Source organism: Aythya fuligula, chromosome 3 (genome assembly GCF_009819795.1).
Source record: "Aythya fuligula isolate bAytFul2 chromosome 3, bAytFul2.pri, whole genome shotgun sequence".
In the NCBI taxonomy this organism is placed as follows: Eukaryota; Metazoa; Chordata; class Aves; order Anseriformes; family Anatidae; genus Aythya; species Aythya fuligula.
The window spans coordinates 23,321,290-23,336,100 of NC_045561.1; the positions used below are offsets into that span (position 1 = coordinate 23,321,290).

A 14,811-nucleotide genomic window follows, 5' to 3' on the forward strand; every position below is an offset into this window, starting at 1 on the left:
GGTCTGGTGCTGATGGCTTATTCTCTCCTGAATTTGGTGGAGTCCTGCTTCACACTAAGAGTGATTGTGAACACGCTCAGGAGAAAGTCAAAGTCAGCTTGCAAAGAATATCCCTTGCACGGGAGGATTTGCAGACAAGGCCAGAGCTGACATAGTTTCTAGGGTATGGTGCTCCCTGCTTGCAGAGAAGACTAAAATCAACCAAAACGGTCATGTTCCTGAGTTGCGACTCTGTTATGGTCATGGTCTAGGCATTGGTGGCCTCTCTGCAACAGTTGAATAGAACTACCAAGACTGCTGTGTGCACGCTTGTGTATGTGTAGGTATATGATAGGGAAACTTTCCTATCAGATCTCAAAGTATGTTATAAGTTCACATATGGGCTTTGTAGATGAAACCCAGAAGTAGTAAGTGATTCCTGAAGATTAAAAAGCTAATCAGAAGTAGAGCACAGAATTTAACTAATGCTTGTCAGCTGCTTTGTTGTTTTTCCTAGTAGGTGTTTGCAAAAAAAACCAACCAACCAACCAACAAAAAAAAAACCACAAAATATTTAAGTAACATTTATAGAAGGCTGATTTGGATGTATACAAATCTAAACTAGCACACTTACTGTTCTGCCTACCATTGACCAACTTCTTGATATGTTTGTTTCCAGGAACACCTGTCTGGTTCTTTGTGAAAATTGCTCCAATCCGAAATGAGCAGGATAAAGTGGTTTTATTTCTTTGCACTTTCAATGACATAACGGCTTTCAAGCAGCCAATTGAAGATGATTCATGTAAAGGTTTGTCTTTTTCACAATTATATATTTATGCTGCTTCTGTTCGTTTGCCCTGGTCTTGAAAGAGATGAAGTCCTTTAAATACCAAAGCCAAAGGATTAGATGTTAAAATAACTTGTCATTATGCCAATATGGACTGCATATGTGCGAAGAATGGCTGCAGGTTTCCTAAAGGGATTGGCTCCGGCCTGCACGAGAACGGGTCATTGCTAATGAAACCCCCAAGTGCTGCAGGAAGCAGAGTTTACTTAGCAAATAGGTGCTGCTCTTCCGTTTAAACTCATTATTAATCCCCAGGTCAGCACAGTCTTCAAGCACAGTGTTGCTTAACAGTCTCTTTGATCTCAGAGGGAATTGAAGGGTATTGGCCCTGTACAAACTGAGTATGACACTTTATGCAGAAATGGAGATATTAACCCTATCTGAGTCTAACCACTATCTGAATTATTTCATTCTGCCTGTCTTGACATGAATTAGCATTCTTATGGGATTCTTATATTAAAGTTCAGGACTAGTGTCCTTTTACATCTGTGAAAAGATTACTGTAGTCTTAAATTGAATCAGGTTCAAGCTGTCAGGTTGAGTGAAGTAGCGCTGCTGTGTTTTGCTGTTAACCCTTTACTGAGTTACACCCTAGAAGCCTGGAAGCAAACTCAGCTGTGAGAGAGGCATAAACTTGCACTCACGTTCAGATCCTGTCAAAAACAGACCTTTTGTACCCACATGGAGAATTACAGAGACTTGCGTCCTCTGGGGGGGAATAGGACGTAAGTTCTCCTGTTGTTTGCATTTTTGTAGTATTTAATAATATTTGTCGTATTAAATTAAACAGGAAACTTACTGTGAAGGTGAACTGATTTACATTTATTCTCAAAATATTAGTCTTTAAAAATGCAGTTTCTCGAAGTGGAAACACCTGTTACCATGAAAAAGGAAGTACAACCTTGACAAACATACCTTCTTCCAAGTTAAGTTTTTTTTTTTTTTTTTTCTCCTTTTGAATACTATTTGTTTCGGTTTTCAGTGCTTTAATAAAATGAAAAAAAATGAGTCTTCTTGGAAAGGTTGGGTCTACAATATTTTTCCCCTGACTAGTTGTCTTCACTGAATCCTGATGAGGACTGACATCATAGATAAATCAGCATGATGCAGTAAAGCTGTCTCTCATTTATTTGGTGGGAGTGAAGGCCTTTGCTTGAGGTAGTCAGTTGATAAGCAGGGCATTCAGGGGTGGCAGCTTTGCCTTTTCTCTTTGGTTTTGCAGAAGATCCTTACTGTAGTAGTGACCTGTGCTCTTTTGAGAAGTTTGTCCACTTTCAGTACAGGAAACACTGCAACCTCTTTTTGGTTTCAAGAGAAGTATATTGAAAGAAGAATTTATTTATTTATTTTTTATCTCCTGTGTTGGATCTTGAGATCACACTATTCTTGCAGTGATCATAGTATTATTGGCAGGTCCATATCTAAAATAACATAATGACTAAGCTGAAGTACAAATGCACTAACTTGCAGAGGTGCTAAGCAAAATTTCTTCACGTGGCCCATGAAAACTTGCTAAATTACTACTGAAAGTTGCGGACAGAGCAGAAGAACTGGACATATTATTTAGTGGCCACTTACTGACAGCTCTGTACTCCCTCCCCGAGCACTACAACTCTATGTATGGAAGAGTTTGTGTACTAAATAACTGTTCCAAATGTCGTTTCCAAATCTCCTAAAATTACTGAAGTTGCACCAGTTTCATGCCAGTAGAGTTCTCTGTTGCTGTATATGCAAATCAAATGTGATACAAATGAAATCACACATTCTTTTCTAATCCTTAATTTATCCTGTGTCTTTCTCTCTTCTATAAATTACTTCCTATAGGCTAGCTTTGCAATTTTGTTGTGTGCTCTTATTAAGTGATATTATGCCAGTCACTTGATGGCTAGATGAGCAATTCCTTGTAAAGTAAAAACTAATTTGCCAAACAGAATGTTACATGCATGACCATGTCTTTAATATCAGATCTCATTGTGCAACTGGATACTGTGAGGGTAGGAAAAGCAGGTGTGGAGTGTTAGACAATTGATTGTCTCCAATGCGTTCTGGGACTCATGGAGGGGAAGAATATTTTTGGAAGTTCCAAAAGAGGTAAAATTATATTAGCTGTTTCTTAAAATCACTGCTTTTACAGACCTGAGCTTTGCAGAGGACACATTCTTTGCACCATATACAACGTCACGTTGGAGGATTGTAGCATATATTTGAAGGACAGCATTTTTTGTAGGAACATCCCTAACATTCTGGAAACAAATGAGCTCCCAGTCTGAAACTTAACACTGAATTTACATATTTATTGTTTTTAATTTAAACTGAAAACTGATTACTAAACCAATTATTTTTCCTTTTTCACTTTCAATCAGCTTTTATCAACTACTCCCCTTTTAGTGTGTTTATACATGAGATCAGTCTCGTGTATTTGACCAGTTAATATATAATAGGATGCTTCCAAATGCAGAAATTTTGTTAACGCTGGTTATTTGTGTAGTTGCTGAGTGGCACAGTGTGAAGTATTTGAGTTCTTCAAAATTAATGCCTATATGTCTATGCAGAAAAAAACATTATCCAGTACAAGAACATGGTTCGTTTAAAGAACAGCTAATCTGTCAGGCTGAGCCTGCTTAGCTGCACTATATCTCAGTTTTCTATCACTTGCTGGCAATTTTAAGCATGACTATTCATCTACAAATGATGCAGTGACTCCTGAAGTGCAAAGTATTAAACCATAATGAAAGGTGATTGACTTGTACACAAAAATTAATAGTAATTTTTTATCCAAAGCTGATTCAGAGAAAGATAGAAGGTCCTAGTACCATTTATCATTCTAAATCCTTTTTTTTTTTTTTTTTAAATTAATAGTTTCAGAGATTGAAATAGATGAAACAATATTTCTAAAGTCAAGCAAAAAGTAGGTACTAATTGTGTTGTTTCAGATAATTTAGTAGATATTTATTTTATGACTGCTATGGAAGTTAAGTAAATTTGCTTTTAAGTGCAGATGCTTTAAAAATAGTATGTTCTAAATAAAACAACTTAAAAACAGTATGTCAGTGATGTTGATGATATAATTTTTTTAAACAGCCTCTTTCCATTTTTCCCTGTATACTTTCTCCTTTAAAAAGAAAACACAAATTGGGAAGAAATAAGTAGGTGAAACTAGCCTTGAAGAAGTAGGCAAAATCAAGTGATATCATAGCTAAATTTGTCTTGGGAAGTGATAGGTCACCATCTTAGCTGAATTTTAGAGTATATGCTATATTCTGGAATTACAGTCTGTCTGTATGTGTCATTTTTGATTTGAGATCCAACACACCAAGTATGAGACATTTAAGAATAGTGTATAAAGCAGAATGCATCACTTTATGAAAACAATAACTTCTGCAAACAAATAAAGCCTGCATGCAGTCTGAGCAGCTAGTAGGAAACAGGTTTTGCACATGTGAATATGATGAGAACATAATGAGATGCATCTATGCTGCTTTATAAAAGTTTGGGAATTGTGCTTTGGATTATATCTATATATATTGTATTTTTTAAAAAAAGGTACTGTCAAGTTCAACATCACTGAATCACATGAGAGAATGGTTGTTAGCCTCATAGCTGTTTTAACCTCCTGTGCTTTGTAGCAATCATCAGTTATCTCCTCTGCTGAAGCTTTATTTCATTTTGCAGCTAAGCTCCCCTTTGCATCACAAGCAGGGCTGCACAAAAAATAGTATTTTGATTGCCTCCTTCATCTCAATTCAGGGAAAACTCCAGCCTAATGTTTCATTTTTTTTTTCTTTTCTTCTTGTTTCTCTATTTTTTGTTTTTAATTTTTTTTGTTCTGTTTTTAAAGATGTATTTATATGAGCAGAGCCAGTATTTGAAATATTTTGATTGTTATACTTTACTTTCATCTAGATTAATTGGTTTCTTAAAAAGGAAGCAAATGAAAGGGAAGCAGTGAGTATATTAAAAACTTCAGTATGCTTTTCCAGTCCAGATGGAAAAATAACACAGTTTTAAGTTATGAAGTTTCAAAGGAAAGGAGCATTAGGACTGCAGAGAGGCATGATGGATGTAAGCAGGGACCTTTGATATGCCAGAAAGCAATGGTGGTACCAGTGGAAGTGATAACTGCTGGAATGCTGATTTGCTTGCATTTACACATTTCTATGTGAACAACAGACGTGGCCAAAGTTACTTTTTCTCTAGCAGTCATGTCTTTCTGGTCTCACTCTAGGGATGGTTTAACAGTCATGAATCAGCAACATGGTAACAAGGATTCTGTAACTGCCATGGTGCTTAATGTTTAAATTTGTGAGTCATTATTATCAAATAGAGGATATTTATAGGCAACAAATGATTACCTAAAATAAATAATAAATGTTGCTGTGGATTGAGTATCAACAGATCATACTCATCTCAAAATGCAGAAAATTGGTTTATTTGGCTTGAACAGATTGTTAATGAAGTGAGATATTGATGTGTAAAATATCCCAAAGGTGTATTCCGATGCCATGATTCCCCATGAAACAAAGTTAAAGGGACAGCTTTTATCCCTGTTGCAAGCATGTTGTTGACTTGTGTGTTTTCAGGAGCAGTTTTTAGTTACATTTTTACTATGAAATAGTGGAAGACTTGAAAGAGCATCACAGAATGCAGGACAGCTGAAGTTAGTGCTGGAATCTTGAAGGCTCTTCATCCTTTTGAAGCTGGAGACATGAGTGCCATCTGATTGCTTTGCAGAAAACATCATGCAGGGACAGAAGTGGAAAAGGAGACCAATAATTATAAAAAATGTGTTAGAATCAAAGACATGAAGAAGCACAGGCAATGCAAAACCATGGGGCTGGCATCCAGCTTTTATGTTTTGTTCCTGAATTCCAGGCTGTCTTCTCTGAAGCTATGTGAGCTCTTGCCTGTTTGTGGAATATATATACCTATATAAGAATCCCACAGAGTCATTGGATTTCAGTTTAATTTCTATTTTATCAATTTCCAGAGGAAGAGAATGGAAGAGAATGGATGTAGGGATCTTGCAACTAACTGATTATGTTGAAAGAGAACTTGTAATCCATATCATCTAGTCCTCTAGTCTTAGCAGGACTAACATCAATATGTTTCTACACCGTTGTGGAACCTATTTTCTTTATTTCTCTAATCAGCCCTGTAACACTAAGAAAATAATGTTTACGTTCTCTTTTGTGGCTCAGTTCCAGTATTTGACCTGTGTTCACTGAAGCAGTCTTCACAGCTGTGGGTTGCTTCACTTCTTGCTGTAGGTTGTGTCTGCCTTTAGCATCCTGAAGGACAAATTGTAATACATGCAGTACATACTATTGTCTTTTCAAGTAGTGTTAGAGAAGTTATCCTTCTGTAGGATTAGTGCTGACTTTCCATCTCCTTTCCATTTTTTCCCCTATGTCACAATGTGTAGATGCAATATAATTATGCTTCAGAGTTCCCACAATTTTTTCTTCCTTTCATTGAAAAAAAGAAAAAAAAAAAAAAAAAGAGGAAAAAAAGAAAAGGCAATACAAGAAGGAGAATGTCCCGTCCTAAAGATGAGATTCATACACCTGGGATACAGACAGGGTGACTCAGTTTTACACATTTCATCATACAATGTCATGTGCTACTTCATGCTGGGTTCCTGTGTGCTCACCCAGCGTGTGGGAGAACACAGGTATGTATTCCAAGCCTCTTGAATTCAGGTCAGCAGTGGTTCAGAAAAAGCTAAAAAGCCCTGCCTGTTGACAAAGTCTCTTGCTTGTACAGTTGCATCATTTTCAGGTCAGAGTTTGGTGTATGAGGTAAGAGCTAGCATGTTTGTAGAACAGCTCATTTGCATACCATTTAGGCACCCACGGATGAGAAATTTGCAGCATGAAGCACAGGGTAGGTGCTTACAGGAGGTGCTGAGACAGAGGAACAAGTTAAGCTCTGCCACTCTGCCTTTTAAACAGAGATTGAAGAAGATTGGGTAGAGTACATGACGGTGCTCAGCGTTCATAGCCACAAACCATGTCCACAGAGATGCCTGGCAGTGTTATTGTGCAAGATAACACAGGCGAGGTGCTCCTCCTCCCTCTCTGTATTTACGCCGAAATAGCCTGGTTATTAGACATCCCGCTGACGGGAAGAAAATCGACACTCAAAGTCTGCCCTCTGTTTTTGAATCAAATTTTGCATCCTTGAGCAGAATGGCTTATCAGTCTGTTTTGGGTTGGTAAAAGGGGCTATTTTAGTTGGGATTCAAGCTATCATGTGCCTGGATGGGGAGGCAAACAGCTCCCAAAGGAAGCTTCAGCTCCATCCCGGGGGCTGGCGCTGGCCAGCAGCGGGGCCTCGCTTCAGAACCACGGACAGTGCCCGGCCAGAGCGGGGCATGCCCGGGGATGGGGCTCGGGTGCTCCTCTCCCGGCCTGGAGCACGGCTCTCCTCCTCGTATCCCCTACACCAGCCCCTCCTGGGCCTCATCAGTCCACATTTACAGCAATGAAAGCCTCCCTGTGCTGCTGGTCTTCTGTCTTGGTTCTGCAAAACAGGAGGGAAACATTGCGGTGTTTGCATGGAAGTTTGGTGAAAGCCAGAGTTTTGGGGCAATGTAAGTTGCTGTATATGGCTTTGGCTTCACAAAGGCTGTTCTGGTTACGTCACCTGAAGATCATCCCGCCCAATCCATTCCTTTAACCTCTGCCACCTTTAATGAGAACATGGTAAGGCATTCATGCTTCAGCCTATCAGCGGTGGTTGGATTTCTTCACGTATTATGAAGAATACTGTTTATAAGTCTATATTACATAGAAAGAAATAAAATCTACCACCTTCTATGGAAATGTATGTGAAATTAAAGTGCTTTGGCTCAGGTTTACAACAGATACAGACTGACCTCAGTTGAGGTTCTGCCATGTTGATTTGTTTCTTTGAGAAATACTGCTTCACAGTAGCTAATCTTATATGGGTTTACCAGGAAAACTTGGCTTACTGGGTAGAAATCACACAATCTTCTTGTTGCTGAATATTGCCAAAAAGAGTGGGCTAATTTTATTCAACTTGGCTATTAAATTACTCGTGCCAGACTTCCTTTAAAATATGCTTTAAGATCTAAGAAAATGTTCAGTTGTGTTCTTGATTTTTAGAGAGGTATGATTGAAATTATTCTTCCTTTTAATAAATGCATTGTGTGGAATATGTTTAAAGGAGAAAATGCTAACTTCTCTTTTCAGGTATGGTTTGGAAGACCTTATTCAATAGCCAGTTCAGGCAATTTGTTAATTTTTTGTGTTCAGCTCTCAAATTACCAAATATGCTTCTGCAACCTCCATCACAGATGTCAAGCAAGGATACGTTCAATGTACTGGATGGTATTTTAACCGCCCATGTTCCTTTACTTGTCGTGGACCATTGCAGGCTAAACTCCAGACTGGTCTTTAAAAACAGTCACTGCTAATAGTATTGTATCTTTTGGTGATGAAATTATAATGTAGAGATAACTTTTTCCAGAAGCAGGATCTCATTAAGAACTGAGTCTGCAAAGTGCTGAACATCCTCAGTTGGAGTAGGAGGTGAGACTGCTCAACAGTTCCCAGGTGGTGCTAGCATTTTTCAAGATTGGGACCAAATGCACTGATATTTTCCTTTCAGACTACCAAAAATATTCAGACATATACTCTGCCTGACTCTTTTTGTTATGCCAAAGCACTACACGTAAAGGTTATAGTTGAAACTAGTTCATGTGACTGTCATTCAAGCCTTCTGCTTTGAAGGGTATTTGAAATGACTGTGAAAGTATTCTGAATTAAAATTCACCATTTGAATTCTCTGCAAGAACTTGCTAAATGTTTTATTAGAGTTTGAGAAAATCTATTTGTGTATTTTCCCCTTTTGTTTACAGAGGATAAAATTAATGATTTTGTTTGTTTCACTTTGTCTGCTCTGCTTTTTATAATGTTATGTATTTTGCTTTGCTTTTGCCAGAACTACGCTCAGTACATCTGAGGCCAGATTCACTTCTGTTACAGGCAGCTGTAATTTTCATTGTGCCTGATTCTATTCCTACATCTTTATTAGTCTGGAGAGTCTTCTGCAGGGTTGTGAGATCCAAATCTGGCCATTGAATTTAATAGAAGATTATTGTGAAGTGGACATTTATCCTTACAAAAGAGGCAGTTTGTGTAACAGCACTCGTGTAGAGCCATTGAATACAAAGTCACTGCAGTCATTGTGGGTTTTATTACTTTACCATCCTGCCACCTTTTTTGTGTCTTGCTTTTACCTGATACATGGTTAAATTATACTCCCTTGTGGTCAATACTAACACAGATTTTTTTTAAAGATAAACTTTATGTGATACACTTCCAGAATTTTTTTTTTTTTTTGTAACGTGTATAATCTTGCATGTTTTTTTGAGGTTGGGGAAAGTTTGCTCGCTTGACCCGTGCCCTCACAAGCAGCCGAGGAGTGCTTCAGCAGCTTGCTCCAAGCGTGCAGAAAGGAGAGAACGTTCACAAGCATTCACGACTTGCTGAGGTAATGCTTCCTTTTCACAAGAAACAGCAAAGAAAGGTGCTTAGATTTTGTGGGTATGCTGTCTCCGCATGAGCTGAACACACCCTCTTGCCCTGGGATTCTGAAGCCTGGTGGCAGGCACAAGAGCTCAGCAGCATGTCATGTGCTGTGAAATGTCTGCTGTGACGGTGGAATGGAAACTGGTGTTTAGAAGAGACTTAATGAAACCTAACTGCTGTTTTGGCTTCTGTATCTCAACAAAGCCTTACAATGGCATTATTATTAAAATAATACATTTTCTTCATTTTCCTTTCTTCTGAAGATCTCAGTGCTAGTAGGATCTTGAACTATTTGCTTGTTTAAAATTGAGGTGAGAAAAACTAAGACTAGCACAGAAATAAATTCTGGAGAATCATTGACACAGTTGTTCTCTGCATTCATATATGTATAATTCTCTTTTAGTAGGATGCCAACGTGCTTTACAAATTGGTTAAAAGTGTTTAAGGTACTGCTTTTGTGGGCAGAACAGCTATAAGGTGACACAAGCAATACTGCAGACAACAGAAAAATGAAATTTTGTAGTTCAAGTAGACTCTGGAAGTTTTGTGAAAAGCTATAGGCAGAAAAGAGGCTTCTTGATTGAAGTACCAGGGTTTTAGGGCTTTCGCCACGAGGGGGAGAGACTGTCCTGAATTTCCTGTAGTTGTTTCTAGGACCAGTAGCAGGGTCTTCCTGGTGTAAAAAAAAGAAGATTGGGGAAAGTCTTGTTGTGGTGTTAATGACAGTATGACCAATACAACATGGCACTCCTGTATCACCTATTGCTGTCAATGCCATGACAGCAGCTGTGATTCTTGACCATAATTCTTAGTCTTTCTTTGTAGCTGGAGATGAAAGCCACTGACGGGCTCCATGAGTCTACATATAGTCAGTATTCCTTAAGTTTGTCTTGTGTATGATTTGGTTTCTATGCAAAACAGACAGCTCCTGCTCAAGCCTGCATTATTATCACACTGTAACCATGAAATTCCCACGGACAGGAGCTTACCCTTTCTATATTTAATACAGATGCACTCCAGAGTGGAAAACTGATTTCTGTTGTGAGCATTTTTGCAGAAAATAGCTTAGATTGTGCTAGCACAGGGGAGGGGCAGACATTCACATGGGCACTATGCTGTAGGAATACCATGTGATTATCACATTTCCACCCTTAGATTGTTCAAGTGTACTAGAATTTGGGACATTCTCCCTCATAATCTAACTCCAGATTTAGCAGCAAATAATCCTTCTTTCTCTTTAGATGTTTGCCCTTGAATTTTAGTTCATGCTAAAATTTAGGCAGTAGAATATATATAAGGCAGAGAATCTGAGGTTATTCTGTTTGGCTCTTTGAATCTCAGTCCGGAGCTCAAACATCTTGCTGGCTGATATGTTAAACAAGACTTCGCAAGTATTCTAACTGGCACAGTCAGTGGATTCATTACAAATAATAAAGGGCAAGTGTATGGTTTACATGTCTGAAATGAGTTTCTGTAATTGCTGACTGAATATTGCAGTTGTTATTTTAAAAAGAACATTAGCCCCAGCTGTGATGTTAGGCACCTTGTAGTATATCTTCTGTAATTCCACTAAAGTCAATAGAATGGCACTAGAGAAAAGCAGAGTGCAGATAATCACACAGACAAGCACACTTTTCTTCCTGAGAAGACAAGGGTTGGCAGGCTTCTTATTCTACAAAGCTCTCCCCATAATATTGAACATGGGATCTCTAACTGTTCCCCACTGTATTTTCAAATCTCTTATTTTTTTCCTTCATTTCTGCAGTGGCTTATTTTAAAATTTTAAGCACAAATGAGTGTGCATCCTATTTCTTTTATCTATTTACTACGGCATTTCACATACATCTTCCCTTTGCTTGGAAAATTTATTGGAAAATTATTAGTGTTAATCCATTATTACTTATATTTTTGAAGAGCTGAGGAGCCAGTTGTGTCCTAGAAGCTGAATGGGGCAAGGTGTTGTACAAACACAAAACACAAGCCTGCCATGAAGGATTACAATTTATGTTACTGTTTATGATAAATTAGTTTTAAAAAGGGATTATTGAAAAACACCTTTGTTTTATCCACAGGCCATGGATAATACAAGCAGTGACTGTTAAGCTTCAGTCACTGTTTTTTGGCAGGGTGTGTAGATTTGTCTAGCATGATTTGCCTATTAGCAATCATGTAAAAAACTGCATAAATTTATTATGCAATTACTGCAGGGGTGTTAGGTATCTCCGAGAGTCCATTTTGCAATGAGAATACAAAGTAGTTAATATGTTTTTGTGACTTTATTACTAAGGAACTAATTGTAGGAACCAATGTTTCCTGGTCATTGTAGAGTGTGTGTGTCCTCTGCATCCATGGTATTTGCTGATGTATTCTGTACACTTACCAGGAAGCTCTGGGTAAACAAGATTGTGCCATAATTTTAAAAATGTAGTAGTTATGAGGAATAAAAGCAGAAAAATTATAATGGTGCTTAGCAGCATTGCCTAATCAAGAATTTTCTGCCTTTTTTTTTTTTTTTTGTAAACCCTGTTTACCAGGGACTTATAACTGCCATTAGTATCTACTTCAAGTAGAGACTTAGCATCTAGCTCTTGGCTTGGGAGCAATTTGTGTGGGTGCCTGTAAGAACAAAAGCAAGGGAGAATTAGAGAGAGCAAACATGCAGTTGCAAACACAGAAAGGGGGAGGTTAAGCTGAAAATGAATGATTGTTTTTTCCCCGGTCATGCAGTCTTAAAAATAAATCATCGTAACCACTTGTTGATGCACTTTTGTAAGTCCTGACTGGTGGTATATTCACTGTTTTTTAACAAATCTAGGATAAATGTGTTTTATGTTAATAAAGAAAGAAAGAACACAGACTTGTGAAACCACTGTTGAAATTTGTTATTTCTGCTTTTGAAGTAATATTCTTTGGCTTTAAAGAACGATTAAAACATCATGCATCATTACCGCAAATAATAAACGCAGATAATGTGACTGTAGTCGCTGATGAATCATAAGTAATTGGAATACTTCCATTAATAACTTTCTGAAACAAGTATTTATTTTTTTTTTACTGTGCAATGGAGAAAAATTCTCCAAAACCAGGGCTGTTTCAGTTATTTAGCAAATGATATTAATGAAATATTTGCTTATTGCACATGGGTGGAGGCTCAGCATGTTGGTTTGTATAGTTGCTTACATTTTCTTCATAATTACTTTCATATTTCTCTTGTTGTTACCTCTTCAGGAAGTATCTTTACAAGCAGTTTGAATCTAGTTGGTTCATGTGGGTGGTGAACCACACACGACTGCTTCAGCAAATACTGTTTTGGGTTGGCACTATTCTCCCCAGAGGCTAGAGTACCTTGAAAGTGGTTTGGAGTAGGGCAGCAGGTACAGAATCACAGAGTACTTCTCTTTGCATCTACCCAGCTTTGCTGTAATGGTGCAGAGAGAGTGGGAGAGTGGAGTTTATAGCTTATAGTCTCCAGGTGACCCAGTGGTGGTGTGCTTGTCTGGAAGGATGGTGAATAAGTAGCCTGTGTGTGGCCCTTGGTGTGACACGTGGGCAAAAGCGCTCTCCCAACTTGAATGCAGCAACCTAAGAACTATGATGTAGAGTTTTAGCCCTAGGCTCTGTGGAGCTTCTTCTATTATTTTGTGTAGCACTGAGCTCTCTTGTAGTATTTAATGCTAAAAACACACACTTGTTTTCTGAGGCAATTAAGTTTCATTAGAGGGGATTTTTCCCCTTCCTTCAATTAAAAGGATAATTTGGCGACTTTGAAAGCTCTTGGCTGGCAGTTCTGGAGGATTCAAGACCTTTGCTAATCTGTTAAGCAAGTTACCTTTGAAGGCAGAGGTAGTGTGCTGGGGCCAGCACCCTTCTTCCATCTCAGGCAGTAAAATGATAATTCATCTTTTTGGCAATTCCAGCAAGATGTTGGAGTGGTTTCATGTGTGCATTAGTGATGTAGTGAAAGGGAGCCAGGGCTAGAATTTGTCACCCCAAGCACCTGAACAAAAGGCTGAAGACACCCTGGGCTTTCTGCAGGTGAATTTCTCTACCTTGCAGCTGATTGTCATGTCTGTGTCATTCCTTGATTCCTTGATTGTCATGTCTGTGTCATTCCTTAATTCCTGCCCTCCCCTTGCTCTTCCTGCCCTTTGAAGTCCACATGCACATTGCTGGTGCACATCCTTCCATTGGAGACAGGGAAAAGCAATTGCCCCCAATTCATTTTAAATAGGTGCTGGTAGAGTGGAAGCTCAAAAGATTTATTAATAAATCTAGCCATTCAGATAGTTTGGAGTACATTTACTTTCTAAATAAAAATGGAAGGAGACATTGATCCTTTTACTTTCCTGTGCTGTAGCCTTTTGGGTCTCCAACAAGCTAGTGGAGAGTGCTTTCTGCTTGATGATGACATTTTAAAACACTGAGGCAGCAAATTTGTTTATTTTCCTAATGATTTGAAATCAGAAGTCTATTTCTCTCTGCACGCAGTTCAGTTTTACATCCATGAAGTTCCACTGGCTTTACTGGCATTTTTTGTGATTTACAGCAAAATAACTGACTCCATAATTAAGCTCCTTCTTTATTGCCAAAGAGAGACTGTTCTTGCCATTGGTTCTATTATTCAGATATATGGGAATCCATTAGTACATTTTACAGTAGCTTTAGTATGGAGGATGTAAAATCTCCACAAGTTCTTGGAGCAGAAAGAGGCTGGGGGTGGCCAAAATGGGATGCATTATACAATTGTTAGTTGAGAATTTAAATGTGTGTGTGTGACACAAACAATCGGAAGACAAGGACTTACAATATGATTTTTTCAGTGTTTTGTGGATGAGCTTCCTGTACTGATTGGAATCCTTATCAAAATGTTTGACTTTTTCACATAAGTATCAGTGAGACCAAAAAAATCAGCTCTAGGAGTCATCTGATGGCAAAAGAAGAAATCGTGTTTCATCCTATATTTAAAGGGTGATAAAATGTTACTACATGATTGAAAGTATTTGGTTTTGCTGATCAGTTATTTCAGTGAGTGAATATGTCTCAGTGGATTTCAGGATTGGGGTCTTACGTTAGAGCTGCTGTTTGTGCATAGAAGCTCAGAGCTTTCCAGCTGATCCAGGTATAGCTGCAATGTTCAAAAGGGAGGGCAGGAGGTATTTGAAATACTGATATTGGGCTAGAAAAGACATTCTAACATCTGTAGCTGGGACTGCAAACAAACCCTGAAGGAAACACGTGCCCTGAGTACACATAGCAGCACAGTACACAACATATGCCTCTTGCAGTCACTACCAAAAACTTCTGGGGACTGTGTTGGCTGGCCAGTGCCTCCTGCAGGAAAGAGACTGCTTCAGTCTGGTGCTTGCTTTCAGCTCCTCACACCACAAGCCAACATTTGTTTCTAGAATGGAGAACCTGAGTGAATCAGCT

The 14,811-nt window shown here is 38.5% G+C and overlaps 1 protein-coding gene across 1 annotated transcript in view; it reads left to right on the forward strand.

The window, feature by feature from the left end:
* Positions 1-14,811, forward strand: part of KCNH1 (potassium voltage-gated channel subfamily H member 1) — a 179,647-nt gene that overhangs the window by 23,096 nt on the left and 141,740 nt on the right. The window contains exons 4-5 of the mRNA XM_032185662.1: positions 659-787; positions 9,225-9,343. Of these exons, the coding sequence (XP_032041553.1) occupies positions 659-787; positions 9,225-9,343 (248 nt within the window). The remainder of the gene's footprint in view (positions 1-658; positions 788-9,224; positions 9,344-14,811) is intronic.